The sequence below is a fragment of the Mytilus edulis genome, chromosome 2 (assembly GCF_963676685.1).
Source record: "Mytilus edulis chromosome 2, xbMytEdul2.2, whole genome shotgun sequence".
Lineage (NCBI taxonomy): Eukaryota > Metazoa > Mollusca > Bivalvia > Mytilida > Mytilidae > Mytilus > Mytilus edulis.
The window spans coordinates 96732293-96757440 of NC_092345.1; the positions used below are offsets into that span (position 1 = coordinate 96732293).

Below are 25148 nucleotides of genomic sequence, written 5' to 3' on the forward strand. Positions count from 1 at the left end.
AAATTATGAAATCAAGTATCCTTAAAAATAAATTTTTCCCTAATACAACAAAATTGATAACCAAGAAAATAAATGTAACCACAGTAGTCAAAAAATGGTAAAAGCCCCAAAGCTGCTAGAATGATTGTAAATTTAAAATCAAAGTATAGGCAGTCATGAAGAAATAACAATTAATCCTACCCAGTATGAAAATATGTGATAACAGTCTATAGGTATAAGTGTGTGAGGTTGGACAAACAGGAGAAGACTCTGGGGACAAACACAACAAAATATGGAAATCTCTCTGATTATGTGTAATAAAGCATATGGTATATAACGCAAATTGGTTGGCTTATGTTTTGTTACAATTTATCTGTCATACAGCAGCAGCAGTTCATGCAATCATTCGGTTATTTTGTTGATCCATAAAACTTTGCGCCATCATTTCATTAACCATGCAATGAATGTTTACCATCATGCAGAGTGTTAGTTAACTGTTATTTTTCATTTGACGTGAATGGTTGTTATTTCTCTTGTGGTAACAGTATAATAATACAGTTATGACCTTCATGAAAAGTTAATATCCAGGTATGTAGGACTTAGAAAAACTTACCTTTTAAAGATTTAATAATTTTTAATAGTATATTTTTCATGAAGGTCATAACAATATTATTATACTGAATTGAATACAAAGATATAATTTTCCTTGAATGAGCATTAAAATTTCTGATAAAAGTTTTCTTGACTGTAACTAGAAAAGTATCGAAGAATTTCTCCTCCATCTCATAGATCTGTCCTTTTTGCATACTCATTCCAGCAGATTTTAACACAATTTTTGTAGCTTGTTTTGTGCTTTTTGAGTCTTTGTGTCTCGAAATGTTTTCAATGTCCAAATCCACTAATTAGCAAACTGCTAAGGCGGCTGCCATATTTGCTAGATGTAAACAAGTGATATGATGTCTGTTTCTAGCTTGTTATTATGTTTATGTGCAAATGTGCGCCAAACAATTCATTGTTGCTACGCGGCTAATCACAAAGAGTTATTTTGCCAACGCGCATATTCCGAAACAGTTATTTTGCCTACGCTATATTTGCCACAAGAAAAGAGGGATGTTTTCCTTGTGAAGGAATAAAAAACATACAGTTATATCTAAAATATTTTATCAGTGGTTGTCATAGTAAAGTATAATAAAAGTTATTGCATCCTTGTGTATCCTTAAATAGCTTCCATATATAAGTACTTTAATTCAAATGATACATTTCCTTCATGTTAGTCCTTTGGGTGATTTTTAAATTCATAGTTTACTTTTCAGAGTTATTAATAAAAGTTAATAAGTATAACAATAGGTTATAAAGATTTGTATATAATTAATTTATGAATTATCGTACATGAAATCAATTAGTTATTTACGTTATTTAATTTTTACAAAGTATACGAGAGTATCAAATACTTAAGTTTAGATGGTCTGTTTATTATAGCTTATTCATTTAGTATGTGTTAGAATCAAAAAATCATTGACAACATTTTTAACAGCAATTTGAGATTATTCAGCTTATCCAAGCCTTTCACATGCAAATATTTCTGAAGGTAATGACTGGTATTACTTGAAGTGTCTGAATTTCTATTCAGGACCATAACAAACTTATTTCATTCTGGAGCGTGTGAAATAACAGACCAAGATAGATATACAGATAGACGTCCTCACAGATCACCATACCTCTACTGCAACTTATCAACAAATAAATAAAGAGGGGGAATTTAATAAATTGAAAAGTTCCATGTCTTTTTAAGAACATTGAAATGTATTTCCACATAAAAGGTCAGTCTGACTAAATGGTACCTTTAATAACATTCAAATGTTAGTAACTCAACTGACAATCGTAAATACTCTTCTGCTTTTAGGATATGACGATTGTTCTGCTATTCCTTAATCCTTTTTTTCTGTTTCAAATAGTTAAGTTTCATATATGTTTTATCAAGTTATACATTGTTACTTTTGTAAGTTTTTTTCATGTCCCCAATGCTCCATATATTTCCCTATCATGCATTCAAACTTACTATGCTTTTTAAAAGAAATGTAGTTTCAATCCTCTGAAACATTAAAATTATCAAAAACATATTCAGCAATATTATCAAACGAAATGTATCTACATATGAAGACATGTGTCCTTTCTTCCATAATATCGCCTTTGTTGAAGCTAAATACTAAGACTTCAAATACATATAGATATTATCAACACAGCCTTTTAAGGAATTTAAATATTAGCAAAAATGCAGATATATCTATAAAATAACCATGCAAATAACTTTGTGAGTTTTCAAGGTCACTTATAAGTGATAAATTGTAGGACAACAAGAAATGATTTATCATGCTTGAATAATTATTTTACAAAGCTATAAGGGCACAACTTGAGCAGCATATCACATTCTTCTACCAGCAAACTCTAAGAAAACCTTAATATTTGAAAAAGCAACTAAAGATATGCTAAAGTCTCAATATTGAAAGGATGTGTCACAAGACTGTTATTATTCATGTTCTATTCAGAATCTTTTCATTTGATTACACAATTTAACATTCAAACCAAGTATGACACAAATAAGTACACTTTGTTAACTTTACACGTAACATCTCCTACCTCTTCTATGAAGAAATCTGCATCAGGAACCTGCCTCTTAGCATCAAACACACTAATAACTGGACATGGGCTTGTAGAACAATTCAAACCTGTTCCTGATTGGTGCTTAATGGCATACTTGACAACAAAGGTCACCGGGGTCACAATATCTTTTACTCTATATTTCTAAAAGTATAAAACATTAAATCTCAGTTTTAACTAAAAAAATCCTGTACAATAACAAGTTCTATTTGATAAAAATAATAAAAGAATTTTCCATGGGACACAGATGCCCCGCTTTTAAACATGGAAAACTCAATGTAGAAATTTAAACATACTGACGTTTTGATTTGTTCACTTTGAAACTTAATGACATTTGTTCCTGTGTACTGTTATTAGATATTGCTCGATGGCTTGAAGTGCTCTCATTCTTCAATAACAAACAGTAATTGGGTAACCGGAGAAAGGTGAATTTACTTAAAAAAAACAAAAATACTCTATGGAAAACTCAAAACAGGAACTTTTGGAATACATAACTAAATTACTTCACCAATCACAGCAACAGATATATGAATAAATACCTAGTCTTGGATGTTTTAGTCTCATAGCTCTGGAATTACCAATCTAGAAATCTTCCAAATTGAAAGGTAACTATGCCTTCTTAAAATCTTACATTTTGATCAAGTTTGGAATGCATTCTAGAGTTACAGCAAGATATGCAAAGACAGATATATAAACAAATGGATAGACAGACAAAACGACAACAGTTTACCATATTACAGAGGTAAGACTAAGCAAATTTAATAAGGGAATAGAAACTGATGGAAACAAGGTAAAACTTAATGTTTTGGTGGAATTATAAAAATGAATTAGACTTTTTTGTGGTTCATATCATTTGATCCACTTTTTTTTAAATGTTGACTAAACCTAAAACAATATAAAATCGGAGTGTATAGTGTGTTTTTTTAATACATTGATATTACCTGTATTACAACTGTATAATTATTAGAACATTGTGGTATTTCATAACCTTTGATGACCTTCTTGTCACCTGCCACAGTATAACTCCCATCTTCTGCTAGAATCCTTTCTTGTATTCCTTGTTGAGTCATACTATTATCAATAAAAACAGTGTAGTTCACAACTGTAAAAAAATAGTGGAGAATCAAGTAATGAATTTTCATAAATATTACTGAGCTTAAATGCAATTTAACATAAAAATAAAAAATAAATTACCTGCTGAAAAAGTTATGAAAAGAAATAAGTACAAGGTTATATGTGTCAATGCTGTTGATAAAAGAGTATGCCCATATATAAGTATAAAAAAGAAGATGTGGTATGATTGCAAATGAGATAACTCTCCACAAGAGACCAAATGACACAGAAATTAACAAATATAGGTTCCTGTACAGCCTTCAACAATGAACAAAACCCATACCGCATATTCCTCTATAAAAGACCCGAAATGACAAATGTAAAACATTTCAAACAAGAAAACTAATGCCTAATTTATGCACAAAAAATGAATAAAAAACAAATATATAATACATCAACAAACAACAACCAATTACAGGCTATGTTTTGTATGTGTCAATGCTATTGACAAATGTGTATGTCTATTTAAGGAATGACTGTAATATTTGTCTGTCTATGAAGAAATAACATCAAAAATGTGGTGCACACTGAATAACCCGTGTTCTGCATTCTAAATTCTAAATTCCATTTCAAACTGGAGTAAATCATGAAAAAACGTTGATGAAGTCACGGTCACATGTCTAAATTATGTCTATGAGCTGATAAACAAAACAATGTCAGCCAATCAGAAGATGTGTTACAACCAAAATCAAATTATATATTTGTACCAGATTGTATGCATCAATGCTATTGACAAATGAGTATGTCTGCATATCTGTACCAGTGTTTATGTGTCAATGTTTGAGAAAGATTAGTGTGTCTTTATATAACTTCAAGACTGTTTGTGTCAACAACAAAAAAGATAAACAAATTAAATGTCATACCAATGAAGATAGACAGTTACAAACTTACTGACATCTGGTGGTGAACTTTTATCTCCGGTATATTTGAAACAGACTTGGATGGCAAACCTCTCATCATCATCTTGTATGACATTAACTGGATTAATAAGACTAGTTTTAAGACTGACTTCCATCGATATAGTGGGATTAGATTTTAACATAACAACACTATCAGATCCTGGAGCTCCTATAACCAGATCTGAAATTAAAACATAACAAAACACATTTGAAAAGATATATTAAACATAACATACTTCAAAATAAAAAAATATAACAATCAGACACAGCAGAAAAAGTGGGGGTTTTTTCATCATCTATCCATGAAAATATAACAATGTACAGAAAAATTGTACACCACCATTGATTTTCACTAAATCTAAACAATGTTGAAAACATTTCAGAATTTCCATGACTTGTATATAAAAAAGATGTGGTATGATTGCTAATGAGACAACTCTCCACAAGAGACAAAAATGACACAGAAATTAACAACTATAGGTCACTGTATGGCCTTCAACAATGAGCAAAGCCAATACCACATAGTCAGCTATTAAAGGCCCCAAAATGACAATGTAAAACAATTCAAATGAGAAAACTAACGGCCTTATTTATATACAAAATATGAACGAAAAACAAATATGTAACACATAAACAAACGACAACCACTGAATTACAGGCTCCTGACTTGGGACAGGCACATACATACATTATGTGGCGAGTTTTAACATGGTAGGGGGGTCCCAACCCTCCCCCTAACCTGGGACAGTGGTATAACAGTACAACATAAGAACAAACTATAAAAATCAGTTGAAAAAGGCTTATCTCATCAGATGGACGAAAATACAAGTGGATGTGGACAGGTACTTGTAAATCCCAACAACAAAAAGGCACTAGGTACAGATTTGAGAGTACTCGCAGTTAACCGACAGGTAGTTCAAAACCACTCACAACTAATAACAACTGATAAAAATAATCATGCATCCAACATCCAATGGATTTAGTGTAAAGACGTCATAAACAGTCAAAGAGAAAAACATGACCTTGTGCAATGCTAAGATACAGTTATTGACAGATTGTAGATCCATGAATGTGCATATGTATATAACATACTAGTAATTTTTAGTTTGATTTAAATTTACTGATAACAAAACAATATTCAATGATCTTATTACAGGGTTGAATTGGTAACCTTTAAGAATGAGTTTATTTAAAGGAGCGATAAGTTTACCAGGATCATTTCTAAATTTCTGGGCACGGTAAACAATATTTCTGTAAAAATGAGGTGTGCTATCCCTTTTGAAATAAGATTTCTACAGGTACAACCAAACTAAAAAACCAAATCTTTATATCTATGGAAAAATTTAGTAAAGGTTTTAAGTAATTTATGGTAACGAAATCCCTGGTTTAATAATTTACCAGTAATACATAGATTACGTTCGTTAAAATCAAAAACGTCACAACAGACACTGGCAAAGCGAACCAGCTGTGAAAAAGAAACGCCATAAGATGGTGCCAAAGGTACATCACCACCTAAAAATTGAAAATTAACAATAGGGAACAAAAAATCGACCCTTTTGTTGTAAATTTTTGTGTGGAGTTTCCTGTTTAAAAACGAAATATCTAAATCTAGGAAAGAACAGTTATTACCGTTTAAATTTGTTTTATTCAAATCATTATTTGTAAGTTCCTTGGAGTAAATTTCAGCAGTATATTGAGAAAATTCTTGATTATTTAATGAAAAAATATCATCAAGATAACGGTAAGTATTGTTGAATTTATTAATTAAATTTCAACAGTTCTATTGCTTCATAAAATTGAAGATGTGTACAACTCTTTACACAATTAGTTAACTGAGTTTGTATGTGGTTTGGTTTAACAAGTTAAAGAAACTTTAAGATACAAATGTATTAAAGGGGCACTAGCTGTCAAATTCATTGTCACCGATTTGACTCAAATTCTCATATTTTGTTTATAACAAGGTAAAACATTTATCCAAACTATCAAAAGTCTAAAATAAACAGTTTACAGAGCATGGGGTAGATAATATATAGGTTCGTTTCGTGTGTATTTTAGTCCAGACGCCATCTAATTAACTATCGATTTGACCTCAGGTGACCATATAAGCGATGTAAACAAAAATAAAGATACGAATAGATTAAACCAACACGTGCAATTGGATTTTTATAGGTCTGTTTGATTTTATTTTATAGATTAAAAATAGATGTTTCTCATTGTTTTAAACCACATACGAATGATTTTATGTGCATCAAATTAGTAATCAAATGATTTACCGTAGTTTCACTTTCATTGTTGACATTCTTTTTCTTTAAATAACCAGTACACGTACAATGCATGCGTTGTCAATCTCTAGTTAGGGGTTAACTTGAAGTTCACATGAATACCGGTTAGAATGATGATGACGTTTTCACTTGCAAGTGAATCAGTCCAAAATTATGTTTAATCGCTTATTTCAACAAAATTAAAGGAAATTGATTGCGAAAAACAAATTATTATTTGATTATTCCAATTTGATTAATGATTGATCTAAAAAAAAATCATACTTTATTTTTTTTATATATATCGTAGCTAGTGCTCCTTTAATCAGATAATATGAAAATATTTTATTGCAACAAAGTGTATCCTTTGAAATTGTTTTGGCACAAGACATAGTTTCAAAATTAACAAATCCACATTTTAATCTATGGATATATATACTGTACAAGTTTGTTGACTAACCATTGTATAAATTATCATCCACATCCATATTAAACTGTGACAAATACATTCCAAACTCTTTCAGGTTGCTGTTTATTGAACTAGCCTTTATTATCTGTGATGGTCGATGCCAGAATTTCCCTTGATAACCGTTAAAGATATATATAGCACCTTTTCCATCCTCCTCAAATGGAGCTCCTATGGCAATGTCTAAAAAAAAGAAAACATTTCTAATCTTATAAATAGCTAGTTTAACTTTGTAGTAAATTTAAGCTTAAAAAACAAGAATGTGTCCAAAGTACATGGATGCCCCACTTGCACTATCACTTTCCATGTTCAGTGGACTGTGAAATTAGGGTCAAAACTTTAATTTGGCATTAAACTTAAAAAGATTATATCATAGGGAACATTTGTACTAAGTTTCAAGTTGATTATTTCATCTTCATCAAAAACTACCTTGACCAAAAACTTTGACCTGAACTTTGTATTATCATTTTCTATGTTCAGTAGACCATGAAATTGGGGTCAAAACTTTAATTTGACATTAAAATTAGAAAGACCATATCATGGGCAACATGTGTACTAAGTTTCAAGTTGATGTGACTTCACCGTCATCAAAAACTACCTTGACCAAAACATTAACCTGAATCGGGACAGACGAACGGACGAACAGACAGACGTACGGACGGACAGACGGACGGACAAACGGATGCAAAGACCAGAAAACATAATGCCCCTCTACTACCATAGGTGGGGCATAAATTGAATTTCTGTCATTATGGAGATAACTGTATTGTATTTTAAGCTCCAACTGCATCAATTAAAGATTTGATGGTCACAAATTAATTTAACTGGCATCAGAGCTTAAAATACAATATTGTCATCTCCATTCTAATGAAACTCACAGAAAACAATATCAAATTTTACATTTTAAATCTGTCATAAGTCATCTGCACTTGCATATATGAAGGGATAGAACTATTGTAATGCTATATATGGATAAAAGATTTGTTTAAATAATTTGAATTCTTAGACAATCTTATATTCCTACCTATTTTAACGTAATACGTGTATTTATGAATTTATACACATTAATATAGATTTGCAATACCTACTCATTATATAAGTTATTTACCTAAAGCCCCATCATTGTTAATATCTCCTGGACTACAAATAGCTGAGCCAAATCTGGAGTTCTTAGTGTTAGATCCACTCAGCTGTTGCAATTCTTTGAACATACCCTGCAAATAGAGCCAATGTCATAAAAATTTAACTACTTGCTTCACAAAAAATTACATCAAGGACAAGAAATCTTAAGAGAACATACTTACCCTGCTTTCTGAACTATTTGCTGTCCTTTTTTTCCTTGTTCAAGTTAGTGATTATTCTGTTGGTAATGTAAGCATGTGTATCAGTTTGGATTAACTTTATGACATACATGACATATGGTCATTCCAACACATGATGTAAATGTAACAAGTATAGAGGCTATGAGGACCATGTGTTCTTCCTTGTTGTTTGACTGATTTGTATGTAATTTTCTATATTTATTTTTTTGGCAAGAGTCAATTGTTGATGCATATGGTCACTGCTATTTGTTGTACTGTCCTCTACTTATGAAAGTTCTTTATATCCTTTTGATTGATTGATTGATTGATTGATTGATTGATTAATTAATTGATTAGTGTTTAACTCCACTTTCAACAATATTGTACTATTTCAAGTTACTTTTTTATAGATGGAGGAAGTCAGAGGGCCTAAAGGGACCAATTGACTTTTAGCAGAAAAACTGACAATACTAGTCAATAAAGACCTGCCATGTACGGGAATCAACCTCACAACCTTAATTTTGACAGGCTAAAGATACAGTACTTCTACTAATTAGGCCAACCATCCACTAAAGAAGCAAATTAGACAATATAAAAAGTTTGACATGTCAAAGTATATGAATGTACCAAATATATAAAGGGGTACCAAGGCCCACTAACCATCCACGCTAAAATATTTCTCCTCTATAAAACTGGTTATATAATAATAAATTTTTTATTTAAAGAGGGTAAACTCAGTTAGTTACAATAAACTAATCTCCCCTGAGGCCCTCACATACAAATTACAATACAATCAAAACAGATATTTACACATAGTTAATTTACAGTCATGTAGTTCAATGTCATTAACATAAGATATAATGCTGTTTAAGATGTATACATGAAACCAAAAAATAAAATGAAAATAAAAAATATACAAATACATTGTAGCAAACATTTCTTATCAGGGTTGTGTTAGGTACTTCTTGATACTTTGCTTAAAAGTAAAAGTGTTTTGAGCTTTACGTATTTTGTGTGGTAGTCCATTCCATAATACTGATCCAGAATAAGCAAAGGATTTCTTAAATAGTTCAGCTTTTGGCTTAGGAACTATCAGATTACCTTGAGTGACACTTCTTAAGGAGTAAAGATTATTATCTGATTTCAGTTTAAATTTTTGAACTAGGTACATTGGTGCTTCCATATGCATACATTTATATAGAAGTAAATATTTGTGATATTTTATTCTATTGTCAACTGTCATCAACCCAAGTTTGTTTTAAATAAGGGGGCTGAGGGGGGTAAAGGATCTGCATCTAGAATTAATCTTGCTGCCCTTTTTTGGAGTTTTAAAATTTTTGTTATCCCTTCATTTTTACATTCACCCCAAATAATACAGCAGTAGTCAATTAAGGGAAGAATATACCCATTGTAATATGTTTTCCTTGCATTTATATCTAAAAATTTCTTTATTTTAGAAAGAAGGTATATTCTGGATGATATATTAGCACAAACTTGGTCAATTTGATTTTTCCAGTTAAGTGTGTTGTCAATTTTAACACCTAATAATTTTTCACATGAAGAATTTTGTAATACTTTTGAATATGGTTAATTCAAATCTATTTATTCACAGATTGATAAGGTTCACCCAGATTTAGGTAGTCATTAGTTGTTGATAAGGTCCACCCAGACTTAGGTAGTCATTAGTTGTTGTAAAGGTTCACCCAGACTTAGGTAGTCATTAGTTGTTGTAAAGGTTCACCCAGACTTAGGTAGTCATTAGTTGTTGTAAAGGTTCACCCAGACTTAGGTAGTCATTAGTTGTTGTAAAGGTTCACACAGACTTAGGTAGTCATTAGTTGTTGTAAAGGTTCACACAGACTTAGGTAGTCATTAGTTGTTGTAAAGGTCCACACAGACTTAGGTAGTCATTAGTTGTTGTAAAGGTTCACCCAGACTTAGGTAGTCATTAGTTGTTGTAAAGGTCCACCCAGACTTAGGTAGTCATTAGTTGTTGTAAAGGTTCACCCAGACTTAGGTAGTCATTAGTTGTTGAAAAGGTTCACCCAGACTTAGGTAGTCATTAGTTGTTGTAAAGGTCCACCCAGACTTAGGTAGTCATTAGTTGTTGTAAAGGTTCACCCAGACTTAGGTAGTCATTAGTTGTTGTAAAGGTTCACCCAGACTTAGGTAGTCATTAGTTGTTGTAAAGGTTCACCCAGACTTAGGTAGTCATTAGTTGTTGTAAAGGTTCACCCAGACTTAGGTAGTCATTAGTTGTTGAAAAGGTTCACCCAGACTTAGGTAGTCATTAGTTGTTGATAAGGTTCACCCAGACTTAGGTAGTCATTAGTTGTTGTAAAGGTTCACCCAGACTTAGGTAGTCATTAGTTGTTGTAAAGGTCCACCCAGACTTAGGTAGTCATTAGTTATTTGGTTTTGTTCTTTGTTTTGCACCTAAATCAGGCGATCGTTTTCTCATTTGAATCATTTTACATTTGTCATTTCTGGACCTTTTATAGCTGACTATGCAGTTTTGGTCTTCCTCATTTTTTAAGGCTGTACAGTGAACTATATGTGTACACATTCAATGTATCATAACAACTTACACTTGTACTATCAAAACCATACACATAAACTTTTCCTTCATCCTCGTTGATATTATTTACGTCAATATTGATTTGTGTGAGGTTACCATAAAATGGTGCTCCAACAACCAGAACATCACTATTCTTTGTGTTATCCACATCAACAGCACAAAGCACACTCCCAAAATAACTTCCTGGCTGTAAAGTCAATTTAAGAATTATACAACTGTACTGAATATGTAAGACAAACTATTAACAGAATGTATCTGTTTTGTAGCATCAACAAAAACAAAAACATGAATAATTGTGCTACAGTCTTTTATATACTTTAAAATAGATAAATATCCATGTGATTAAAAAACTGTAAAAATCCATTGGTTTTTATAATTGACATGTAATATTAAACAATACTTCTTATGCCCCTGTTTATCTGAGATCTTTTAGCTGTTTAGGGCATAAAATACAGTTACAGGGGAGGTAATGACATAAAAATCTTTTTAATTTTTCTGAAGTCAAACTGTGACATATTGCAAAAATATGCATTTTTCCAATGATTTAAATCTTTAAAATGAAAACAAGTACATGTTTTTAAAAAGATACTTGGCTTGATAATGTATGAAGATCTATAAAGATCATTTGTAATAATTTTCAAGAACAAAAGACATATATTTTTTTTTTATTAGATAAATGTACAGTAAAACATTCATGTTTTTTCTCTAAATCAGAACAATATCGTAAATCCAATGTACTGTTATACAAATTTAGAGCATTCTTATTTGGTCTCTGGTAGAGAGTCTCAGCAGCAATCATACAACACCTTCTTATTCTAGATCATGTAAAAATGATATTCCAAAGGTTTTTACAAAAATCCAAGTGTTTATTGTTTGAATAAAAAAATACTGTGGGATTATGCCATTTACCATGTTAATCAAAGATAGATAGCTTAAAGGCATCATAATGATGCCTTTAAGCCATTTTTCTACATTTAATACAATAAATGTTTAAGTTCATATTATTGTGTTTTGTCTGAATCTCATACCTCTTCTCCATTGACTATAGCTTTCACTTCATAATACGAAGTATTTACCAACTTCACAATTTTTACCTGAAATATTCAAAAATAAAATTCTTGTAAATGCATTAACCTTTGTTAGTCTTGTATTATTTTAATTTTGGTTTCTTGTGTACAATTTGGAAATTAGTATGGCTTTCATTATCACTGAACTAGTATATATTTGTTTAGGGGCTAGTTGAAGGACGCCTCCGGGTGCGGGAATTTCTCGCTACATTGAAGACCTGTTGGTGACCTTCTGCTGTTGTTTTTTTTCTATGTACGGGTTGTTGTCTCTTTGGCACATTCCCCATTTCCATTCTCAATTTTATTTACCATACATCAAATTAAAACATCTTCACAATTTTAACCTGAAATATTCATAAAAATATTCTTGCAAATGCATTAAGACACCAACACAAAACAAGACGATGCAGGACGACGATGCCAACGTGATAGCAATATATGACGAAAAATTAAAATTTTTGCGGTCGTATAAAAATTTATAAGTGCCTTCTTGGTATAAAGTCAGGTGGCAACTATTATTTAAGCTATAAATTAGATTGTGATCCCACTATTACCTCTTGGACAAATCAACCACCAGCCTCAGTGAATTCAAGTGAAAGTGGACTGTATAAAGTTATTCTTACCTGTCCTGTCCCACTATTACCACTTGGACCCATTATACACCACCCTTAGTGAATTCAAGTGAAAGTGGACTGCATGAAGTTATTCTTACCTGTCCTGTCCCACTATTACCTGTGGACACATTATACACCAGCCTAAGGGAATTCAAGTGAAAGTAGACTGCATAAAGTTATTCTTACCTGTCCTATCCCACTATTACCACTTGGACACATTATACACCAGCCTTAGTGAATTCAAGTGAAAGTAGACTGTATAAAGTTATTCTTACCTGTCCTGTCCCAGTCCCACTATTACCATTTGGATACATTATACACCAGCCTTAGTGAATTCAAGTGAAAGTAGACTGCATAAAGTTATTCTTACCTGTCCTGTCAACTATTACCACTTGGACACATTCTACACCAGCCTTAGTGAATTCTAGTGAAAGTAGACTGCATAAAGGTATTCTTACCTGTCCTATCCCAGTCCCACTATTACCACTTGGACACATTACACATCAGCCTTAGTGAATTCTAGTGAAAGTAGACTGCATAAAGTTATTCTTACCTGTCCTGTCCCAGTCCCACTATTACCACTTGGACACATTACACATCAGCCTTAGTGAATTCTAGTGAAAGTAGACTGCATAAAGTTATTCTTACCTGTCCTGTCCCACTATTACCACTTGGATACATTATACACCAGCCTTAGTGAATTCAAGTGAAAGTTGACTGCATAAAGTTATTTTTACCTGTCCTGTCCCACTATTACCTCTTGGGCACATTATACACCAGCCTTAGTGAATTCAAGTGAAAGTAGACTGCATAAAGTTATTCTTACCTGTCCTATCCCACTATTACCTCTTGAACACATTATACACCAGCCTAAGTGAATTCAAGTGAAAGTGGACTGCACAAATTTCTTACCTGTACTGTTCCATTGTTACCTCAGGGACACAATGTGACATTATACACATACCTCAGCAAATAAATTTAAAAGTGATGAATTCAAGTGAAAGTAGACTGCATAATGTTAGTCTTACCTGTCCTGTCCCACTATTACCTCGTGGACCACCTAAAGCAATATAATTAGCACCATCTCCTAAAAACTTCCCTGATGTTAGAGCATAACCTGCAAATAGATGAAACTTAATTTATAACTTCCTTAAGCAAAATATGTGGTTTTTGCTATAGCTTTTATGTCCCTTTTGGTTCTATAGCTTCTTTATCTTTTACATCTTTTACTTCCAATTTTTGGGGTTAAGTATATCTGATGAAGACAAATCAAGAAAGGATTTCAACATACAATACATTTATAAAGTGTTATTATCAGATTCAAAGTTCAGTCATTTTAACCCATATATTTATGTACCTTAAAAAACTCATCAATCTAAAACCTTCTGAAAGCAAGCTGCAAGGGTTTAATGTTTTATTATAACTGAGTAAACAGTACTTACCAAAATAATCATTGTTTCTCTCCAGATCATATGATTCTGATGCTATTTTTACCACATTGTTCCCAAATTCAACAAGACCACCTGAAAGAAAAAGAAAATATGTTTTAAGGTTGAAGTCTTCATAATCAATCTAAGATATATATATATTATTCATTCAGATCAATTTTTCTAGGGGGTATTGATGTGTAAATTCCACAAATGAGCTCACAAACTGAATTAAGTCTAAAGTTTGTGAGTCAATCAGTCCATTTTACACATCAATATAAAATTACAAGCATTCTGAAAGTATTACATGGCAAAATATAGTCCTTTACTAGTTAAAAATTCATTGTACTGGAATAAATCCCCAATTTGGGATACATTTTATATAATTCACTTTATAACAAACACATTTTATGTTATCACTAACTAACCAAACTTTAACCAACAATTCACATCCCTTATTAACTGGGCGTTTAAAAAGTCTGAATGCGAGTACATATGTTCAAACTCTTTAGGTCATTTTTAGTAGCAATAAAAAAAAGAACTATGTCAATTGGACATGCTTTGATACTATATATGCACTTGAATTTTTACTTGATAACATCTTTGTTCCCTTTGGAGATTATGTATATGGTCAAGTTATTGCAATTCCAATGGGGACTAACTGTGCACCACTTATTGCGGACCTGTTTTTGTATTGTTATGATTTACAATTTATGACTAAAATTAGCAAAGACCCATCGAAACAACATTTGATACAAAAATATAACAATACTTTTAGATATTTGGATGATATATTGGCTCTCAATAATGACGACTTCAGTATGTATACTAAAGAAATTTATCCTGTTGAACTTACTTTAAATAAAGCTAATACTAACAATGACCACTGCCCTTTCCTCGATCTTAATATCTATATCATTAACGGGAAGCTTAATACAAAAATTTATGATAAAAGAGATGATTTTTCATTTCCTATTGTTAATTATCCATTTTTAGATGGTGACGTTCCCTTGTCACCATCTTATGGTGTTTATATATCTCAACTTGTACGATTCGCTCGTGTATGTAACAATGTATTAGATTTTAGCGAGAGAAATTTATGTATTACTGAAAAATTATTACACCAGGGTTTTTCGATATCGTGACAAACTAGTCAAAACATTTACTAAATTTTATCATCAGTATAAGGAAATAATTCGTAAATATAACTCAACATGCAGACATCTTATACATTCAGGTATTTCACATCCAATCCTTTATGGTAATATTCTTTACAAAGCACAAAAATGTCAGTATTCACCTCAAAAGCTTACAAAACCTTTAAATAGACTTATTAAGAAAGGATATAGTTACGATACTGTTGTCAGGTCATTAAAGATTGCATATTTTGGTTTTAATATTGATTCACTTATAGGGTCTTTGCATCGGAACTAAACACATTTATTTAAAAAACCCTTTGTTGGCATGACACAGGTTATGTTCTTCTCATATATTTTATGAAAGTATGATACTTAACCCCTAATGGGTGGGATTGTGCTTGATATTCATATGATGAAGACATAATCTTTCAATCAGCTTAATTGAGGTCTGGAGCTGGCATGGCAGTTAACTGCTAGTAGTCTGTTGTTATTTATGTATTATTATCATTTTCTTTATTTTCTTTTGTTACATCTTCTGACATCGGACTCAGACTTCTCTTGAAATGAATTTTAATGTGCGTATTGTAATGCGTTTACTTTTCTACATTGGCTAGAGGTATAAGGGGAGGGTTGAGATCTCATAAACATGTTTAACCCCGCCACAATTTTGTGCCTGTCCCAAGTCAGGAGCCTCTGGCATTTGTTAGTCTTTTTTGATTTTTAATTTTAGTTTCTTGTGTATAATAGTATGATGTCCATTATCACTGTACTAGTTTACACATATTTTTTAGGGGCCAGCTGAAGGACCCCTACGGATGCGGCAGTTTCTCGCTACATTGAAGACCCATTGGTGGCCTTCAGCTGTTGTCTGCTCTATGGTCGGGTTGTTGTCGCTTTGACACATTCCCCATTTCCTTTCTCAATTTTATAGACCAACTGTTTATACTGATATTGGATTGACAGACAGACCATAGTATATATTGCCCCTCTACTATGGTAGACAGGGCAATATATATATATAAATTAAAAAAAACGAGTTGTTACATTTCCTATTAATTGTACTACTAATGTGATCATCAGTCTTGATATACATACCTGATGCATCACGTAAACCTGGTGCACCAATCAGCATTATTTCATCAGTCTGAAAAAGATAAATAAAAAACAAATATAGACAATATAGAAAACACGTAAATTGCAAGTCCAGACTATGGGTGGCAAGTACCTGAATCGTAATCTCATGATTCATTTTAAAGTATAGACATAATTGAATAACCTTTTGGGCATTTCATATGTGGATATGTACACAGACTTGAAAAAAAAATATGGTACTATATTTCAGTGCCCATGATTTAGTAGCTAATGTGTCTAGGATACTGGTGCTGTATGAAAGAATTGGAACAAATTCAATATTTCAATTTTTTTTCCATGAATGAATGTTTGAAGGGAACAATGTTTCTGTTTCTTCTACTTGGTTGCCATGATTGAATTTCATACCAAACACTAAACAAAGTTGACCTATTGCTTCTAGTGTCTGATAAACAAACATACCCATAAAACCTTAACATTGACTAGTCCACCATGAAAATATGTTATCAGTCAGATGAACTCTAACCCTACTAACAAACAGATATGTTCATCAAGCAATCATTCCATACACAAAATAAAGTTGATCTGTTGTTATAGATATATCTGATAAACAGACAAAAACCATGAAATTTCACTTTTACCAATATTGGTATGAGGTCATGGTGAAAAAAAATCTGCCAGAAATCCTGACAGACAGACAAGTACAATCATTCTATTCATCAAATATAGTGGCCCTATTGCTTATTGTATCTGAAAAAATAGACCGTACCGCAAAAAATTCAACATTGTCTAATGAAAAAATGTTATATTAAGATGAAACCTGCCAGAAATGTACACCATGCAATCATTTCTTGAACCAAATACAACTGATATGATACTTCTACATTTATAGTATCTGTGAAACAGACTAAAACAAAAACTTGACCAATGAACCCTGAAAATAAGGTCAAAGTCAGATAGCAACTTACATCTCCCGTATATTGTGAGGACATTGATGTAAACATCATAGCTACTTACATCTCCCATGTATTGTGCAGACATTGATGTAAACATCATAGCTACTTACATCTCCCGTATATTGTGCAGACATTCCCATCATCCCATGCATATAATGGTGATAATAATGTGACTCATTTAAGGTTCTTTGATCTTCATCTTTTGACAAGAATGGATATTTGCCTATGGTAAAAGTGTCCAAAACTCTTGGGATTTCATAGCAAATACCATTCATGTGGGACAAAGGAGTTCGGTTTTCAAGCGTTTCAATGTTATTTTGCCATCTTGGAGCACAAATCTGAAATAGAAGAAAACATGTAAAAGTAGCTTTCACTTTTATTAAATAAAATAACAATAATCACTGTGTTGGTATATTTTGAATAAACATATATTCACTAATTCATAGATTGAAGCAAGACAACAATGTTTCTTTGTTTTCTACAGTGAAATTCGAAATAGTTTTTTTTAGCTTTGCCCAAGATTGTGTCTTCCTGATCTGTCCATGACATTACTGTATAAAATCCACAGTGAAGTACATCCACCAATATTACTATATTCTACTTTTGTTAATTATTTAATTAATCAGTGTTTTATTTTAGAGTCCACAGTGCATTTTCTTCTAAGATTTTTATATGTTTTAGTTACCTTGCTGCTAAGTTGTTTATTTTCTCATCAATGTTAATACAACAAATAGAAGTTTTTAATGACCTTGACTGGCTATACAGCCCTTGCACGGTCGGTCAATGTTAATGAAAAGGGGTGGGATCTTAAATATAGAGATACATTCATACTCAGACACTTTACAAATATCTAGAATATGTAGAATTAAGTTTTGGTAAGTGACCTTTTATGGGCTATTGAAGTTTTATATGAAAAGAAAAATTATAAAGCAAAATATTTAAATTACCATGTATCTTAGGAAAAAACCAAGCAGTCAGAAAATCTGACACAATTCAGAGCTGGAATATTACAGATACTTTTCCATTGCTAAAGATTATATTGACCACTCAATGTCCTTTGGTAATTTATGTCATTGGCTAGTTGTCTCATTGACTTATACCACAAATATCAATTCATTCATACTCCATATTATTCAATTTTATAACTATTGTTTGAAGAATCATAGAACCCATCAGATGTATTTTATATGTCTATTTTACAGAAGTAACCAACAAGACATGTCTCAATCTAGCTCTCATCTGGTTTCACCATTACAAAAGGGCCATTCTTTGACTGTCATGTGATCACAGATCAATTATCAACTTTTATGGCATTGTCTCCAAGATGTACAGTAACCTACCAAAACAGCATCACCAACAGCAAGAGAACCACCTAGCCATCCGTTATCTTTTCCATGGTAAATCTTATTTCCAGCATAATCTGTGTCTTCAACATTTCCTTTAAAAGAAGATACACACATATTAATCATACCTTACTTAGTATATCATTAAACTTCAAATTACTTAAATAAACTTAGGTACAAATGTATCTATGATTAAGGTTGCAGACTTAATCTCCTTATTTTACATAATCAAGACTTGAACTGCCTTGAAACTCAAGTTTTTAAATGAAGAAGTCCTAGTACCATGGTATAAAATAAGATTAGTACAGTTACTTCTCACCTATTATTGTACTGTTGGTTTATGGCATTATGACAGTCATCCCATATTGACTGTTCATCATACATGTCATACTTATAATGAAATGTCTGTTGTTGACCTCTAAATTTTTAAATAAACGCTTTTATCTTTCTTTTTTTTATTACAATTCATATATTATTATTTGGTTTTTTATTACAATTTTATTTGGTTTTTTATTACAATTCATATATTATTATTTGGTTTTTTATTACAATTTATATATTATTATTTGGTTTTTTATTACAATTCATGTATTATTATTTGGTTTCCGTCTCTTCTCAGGACAAAAACAGGTGCATCACCAATCGACTTGTTATAACAGTAAATTTGTACAACTGAAATTAAATAATTTTGTCAACAATTTCAATAGTTTTATAGTCTACTGACATTGGTTCATCACTTGTCCATTCTTTCAAATGCTGACCTTTATATGTCTACTTTAATAAACTTGTGCAGCTGATGTAGTAATGTTTATTCCACATATAAATATCCTTTTATTCTTTATAAGCTATTGAACCTCTTTATAATATAATAAAAATTATTGATATCTAAGTAATTTATGTACTACATCATTAGGTAAGTGAGTATTTAGTTGTCTGGGTGGTCAGTCTCTGAAGGTTGATAATTTTGACTTTTGTGTATCTTACTGTCAACAACTGTCAATATGTCTGTCTCTATACTTAGCCCAGCAGGTGTGAAAGAGGGAAATTATGGATTACAAGAAAACTTTCTATTCAATCATTTCTACCTAAATCTCTCAGCATGAATAGATTCACATTTAACCACTTTAACAGTCTGATACCCCCTACTTAAGTGTTTAAATGTCAAGGATCTTTAGTGTGTATCATGTAAACCTTTCTCAACATGCTCAATGCTAAATATCTAAAACATTACAAAATATTTCTCAATTTTCATCAAAATCAGCCAGTAAACCTAATACAGTAAATCATTTTTATAAGAATGCAATAGTTTTACATAAAAGTATTGATATATGTATAACAAAATCAATTATTTTTCTTCAATCACGACACAATAATGTTATACCAAATTTTTCACATGACTTAATAAAATTTGTTTGATAACTTTCATATTAACAGGAAGGAAATAGATTAATAATCTTTCTAAAAGTACATTTTTCAAACTAAGAAGAACTTGGGGTCAATCTTTTATGATGTATAGGTTTAAAATAAATAGTATTATACTTTTATATGAAGTCGTGGATCTAGTTTTTAAAAAGTCTTCCTTAAGGCCTCTATAAGTTGTTTCATTTAATTAGGCTAAATATATCATATGCTTTTGTCGTTAATAACTTTCATAGGTTGAAATAGGCAATAATGTTTCTTGAAAATTACACAGAAAAGCACAAGGAAAAGAATAGATGAGAATTTGTATGACATTATAAACCTACCGTCATTGACACAGGCACTTGTCTCAGAAAAAAAAAAGTGTTATATTAAGGTATATAGGAAATTTTTTTTCTGAGACAAGTGCCTGTGGTCATTGACCTGGCCTTAATTGGAATTTCTATATTTAGGTACATGGAGGCTGTTAAAAATCTTATATCAACATCTCATGATTTTTATCGTTTATCAGTTGTGTATATATTATGTTTTATCAAAAAGGATTCCCTATAATGTTCATTCTTTTAGTCAATGAGAAAACCGAAAACTTATAGACAAATATTACTCTCAGAAGGAAATACCCTGAATACAGTACCAAGTATCAAACAATTAAAAAAGTCAAGATTACTTATCATAATATTATAATTTGAACATCAACTGTTCCAACTGGTTACTACTTAGGATTTCATTTAAATCAAAGCTTACTTATAATAAAGTGTGTTTACTTTTTTTGTGACTGATATTCTTGTAAATGCAAGATTCAAGAGGTTATAGTATTCAAAAAAGGTTTAATGAAAAGGAAATATCATGTGTATGTTATGTAATTGTTGAAGGACTTAGCATACTGCATGTATAATAGTGGCTGTTTTTATTATATCTGTATAAAATATATAACAGATTACAATCTATCCCTACTGCTTGACAGGTAAACCACGAAACAGATTAAATCAAATTCACGTCAGGTCACAAAAATGTATACCAATAAGGATAATCCTTTAAAAATCAAATTTACAACATGAAAAAGCTACTTTCTGTTTTTTTTTTAAAATGTCCTCACGTTTGCTATGTGAAAAGGGGTGCACAGTTTCTGTATAAGATCATGCATTTTATATTTTTACTAAATTGTTTCAATCACCTTTTTACCTGAGGATGATATAAAAAAAAATATTGATCGACATGATCAACAGAATTAATCAGAAGAACTGAATGCTAAATGTTTCAAATTAAAATGTAAACCCACAAAAAAACTCCTTGTTCCTGAAACAAATAAAAATATGACCACAATGACATAAAACATTTTCTCCCTAGGGAATGTGTCTAAAATTTATCATTCTTTTTATACATTATGTCATATCTACACACCTGGAATCTTTTTTCCTGACTCAACTTATATTTACAAGTATTATTTCAGTGGCTATTCTCACTGTGACACACACCAAATATTTAATTGGATACTGGATAGGTCAAACTTTTCACTTTGAATATCTTCCAATTGTTCAGAAATAATTTTTTAATAAAAATTAAAAAGATATTTATGGATTTTTCTACAAAATATGTAAGGTATGACAATTACTCAGATCAAAACAAAAGTACTCTACTTTAATCTTTGTTTATTATTTCTTTACTTCCCTTATAAAGTGTTTAGTCAATACAATTTGTGTATGATTTGATTTGTTAAATAGTTTCAATTTAATAGCATTTTAACCTAATTTTCTGTGTGATCTATTCCAATAGGGGTGGGGTCATTTAACGATACTATTTAATGAAAACCAACAAATATAATAAGGTATACCATGACATTCAGGGCCCAGTTGTTCAAAAGGCCGGATACAGTTATCCACTGGTGTCCATGGTTTTTTAAGAAAATACCGTAGAGGACACTGTCTAATGTTAAGTAGTGCCCCAAGAGTAGGAAATTATAAAAAAAAAGGGGCCAGTCAAACTCATAGATTTGAAATAAACTGACCAAGCCATGGCTAAAAAATAAACAGATAAACAGACAAATAAAAGTACAGAAGACACAACATAGAAAACTAAAGAAAACAACAAAAACCCCTTCAAAACTAAAGAAAACAACACGAACCCCAACAAAAACTACGGGTAATCTCAGGTGCTCCGGAAGTAATGTAAATGTAATATACATCTGACTTCATTATCTAGAATATCAGCTCAACCCAGCAGGCTTGTTTGATATTCTTGATGAAAAGTGAGTATGACAATACAAAAGTTTCATTGTATTACCGGGTATACCAGTATATATATATATATATGCATCATAACTTCATTGCATTAATGTGATTGGGAGGTGACCAGGCTTAGAAAAGCGGATCAACTTCTTTCTAAGGACAAATATTCAACATTTCCTTAACCTTTAATCAAAATAATGCAACATCAGCTATAAATTCTTTAATTATAATTTTCGTAAGAGTCAATAGTGTTACTTTGAGAGAAAATGAAATGCCTAAAAGTTGTATGTTAAGATACACATACATCTTAAGCTTGTACTTAACATACCAAACATTCCTCAGTACAGGAAGATAATGATGCTACCGGTAGCCACAAATTATAATTGCATAAAAAACCTTTCCCTTATGCATGACAAGTAGGTTTTAACTACTTATCAAGCATATTTTTTATAGTGCATTGATATTTACAAGTACAACAAGAATGTGTCCATAGTACACGGATGCCCCACTCCCACTATCATTTTCTATGTTCAGTGGACCGTGAAATTGGGGTCAAAACTTTAATTTGGAATTAAAATTAGAAAGATCATATCATAGGGAACATGTGTACTAAGTTTCAAGTTGATGTAACTTTAACTTCATCAAAAACTACCTTGACCAAAAACTTTAACCTGAACTTTGCACTATCATTTTCTATGTTCAGTGGACCATGAGATTGGGGTCAAAACTATAATTTGGCATTAAAATTAGAAAGATCATATCATGGGGAACATGTGTATTAAGTTTCAAGTTGATTGGACTTCAGCTTCATTAAAAACTACCTCGACCAAAAACTTTAACCGGACAGACGAACGGAGGCACAGATGGACGGACGGACGAACGGAGGCACAGACCAGAAAACATAATGCCCCTCTACTATCGTAGGTGGGGCATAAAAATGGATAAACACTAGGGCCATTTTTTTGTAGGAAATATCTATTTTCTATGGTAATTGTTTCGGTTTCTTTTTTGTATTATTCTGCACCAACTGTCTGTAAAAGATACATTTGTAGTTGTAACAATAGGAAAGATAAACTACAATAAAATTGCTTCAATCATGTCAGTTACATGTTTAACTGTGCAAGATCCAAACATGGGTAGTCAAGGTTATTTTACACACCTTATAAGTAGTAGTTTACATAATACAAGTGTGCTGCATTCGCATAATGACGTCAAAAATGCACAGAAATGGGCTATCCTTTATGCATATGTACACCGAAAAATAAACTAAACTAAACTATCTTAATGAAAATAAGTTTTTTTATTTCAAAAATTCAACATAAGTTATAAATGATTGAAATAAAGATTTCTTTAACAACTAAGGCTTTGATCCTTTGAAAAAAAACAAGAATTTTATCAACTTACTTGTACAATTTACTCCAAACTAATAGATGTTGCAAAAGAATGGGGATGACATGTAATGTTTGTACCCAAATCTTGGAAGCTAGAAGAATTAATTCACACTTTGCTTGACTTACCTCCTCTTCCTATATTTATTTGTTCACAGGATGATGAAATACCGTTTGGATCACATTTAAACAGGGCACCAGGCTTAGTTAAATTTGACTGGAACTTGTCCTGAGATGTTGGTGCACCAACTAAAATCCTGTAATGATAGATTAATAGAAATGTACATCATTATCACAAATCATACTGTATAGTTATCATATTAACCTTCATGGTATCTTTCTCTATTAAAGGAAGGCCAAATTGGCATTTAATGATACACAAATTTACCCAAATTAGATTGTTTATACATTGTAATTAATTCTACAGAAAATGGCAAGTCACATCTTTTCCAGAATCCAGACAATGAGAGCTTGACCTATACAATATATACATGTATTGTATATAAGAACCTGTATGTTGACTGTGTATTATATATAAGAACCTGTATGTTGACAGAGACTGTGGATGTCTTTTGGTTTTTTGTTTATGTCATTGGGTAGCTGTCTCATTGACATGCACATATATAGTCATATACACCATTTAACATTTTATTCATAAACAATAATAAATAACATAAAAAGCAGCAGTTAAATTGGTACCAATTATATTCTTTTAAAAGGATAACTGAGGTCACTATCAATGTACATGTAATCTTTATCCCTTTCAGGGACTAAATCAAAACAAACTGACATGGTCAAAAGATTTATATGTTTCTGACAGTTTTCAATTTTATATGACAATTTGCTTTCAATTAATATAAGTTATATGTCAGGTTTTGACATAACTAACATGTTTGTAATGTCCATTGTGAGTTGTCTCCCTTGAGGGTATGTCTAATGTGTTTTGATGCATGTTCTTGGGTGTTTATATTATTTACAGTCTGATGTTTGAGTTTGCATATGATGTTACATACCTGATAAACTGTATGTGTACATTTATACATAGTAACCACTATATTGGACTGATAATCAGGATTTACATTGTCAAAGAAGTAAAACAAAAATCTTCTTTTTCAAAATACATTCACATCAAAAATACCAAATTGCAATCCTAATCATGCTAATATAAACATGATAAACATGATAAAGATGCAGCATTGATTATTAGGTTACTCAAATATTACATTTCA

At 31.4% G+C, this 25148-nt stretch overlaps 1 protein-coding gene across 7 annotated transcripts in view; it reads right to left on the bottom strand.

The window, feature by feature from the left end:
* The window catches only part of LOC139513582 (integrin alpha-9-like), a 47923-nt gene that overhangs the window by 20201 nt on the left and 2574 nt on the right, over positions 1-25148 (bottom strand). For 4 of the 7 annotated variants that reach the window (XR_011662477.1, XM_071302217.1, XM_071302215.1 and 1 more), the window contains exons 2-14: positions 24049-24176; positions 18885-18982; positions 17655-17882; positions 16595-16643; positions 14376-14456; positions 13962-14050; positions 12281-12346; positions 11263-11439; positions 8482-8587; positions 7368-7556; positions 4642-4830; positions 3579-3739; positions 2617-2781 (exon numbers count right to left, since the gene is read on the bottom strand). Coding sequence is in view for 6 of the 7 variants with exons in the window: in XM_071302217.1 (XP_071158318.1) it covers positions 2617-2781; positions 3579-3739; positions 4642-4830; positions 7368-7556; positions 8482-8587; positions 11263-11439; positions 12281-12346; positions 13962-14050; positions 14376-14456; positions 16595-16643; positions 17655-17882; positions 18885-18982; positions 24049-24176 (1726 nt within the window). In the remaining variant the exon portion in view is untranslated. Of the gene's footprint in view, positions 1-2038; positions 2072-2616; positions 2782-3578; positions 3740-4641; positions 4831-7367; positions 7557-8481; positions 8588-11262; positions 11440-12280; positions 12347-13961; positions 14051-14375; positions 14457-16594; positions 16644-17654; positions 17883-18884; positions 18983-24048; positions 24177-25148 lie in introns of all 7 variants that reach the window. The other 3 variants (XM_071302216.1, XM_071302213.1, XM_071302212.1) reach the window with 1 other exon arrangement.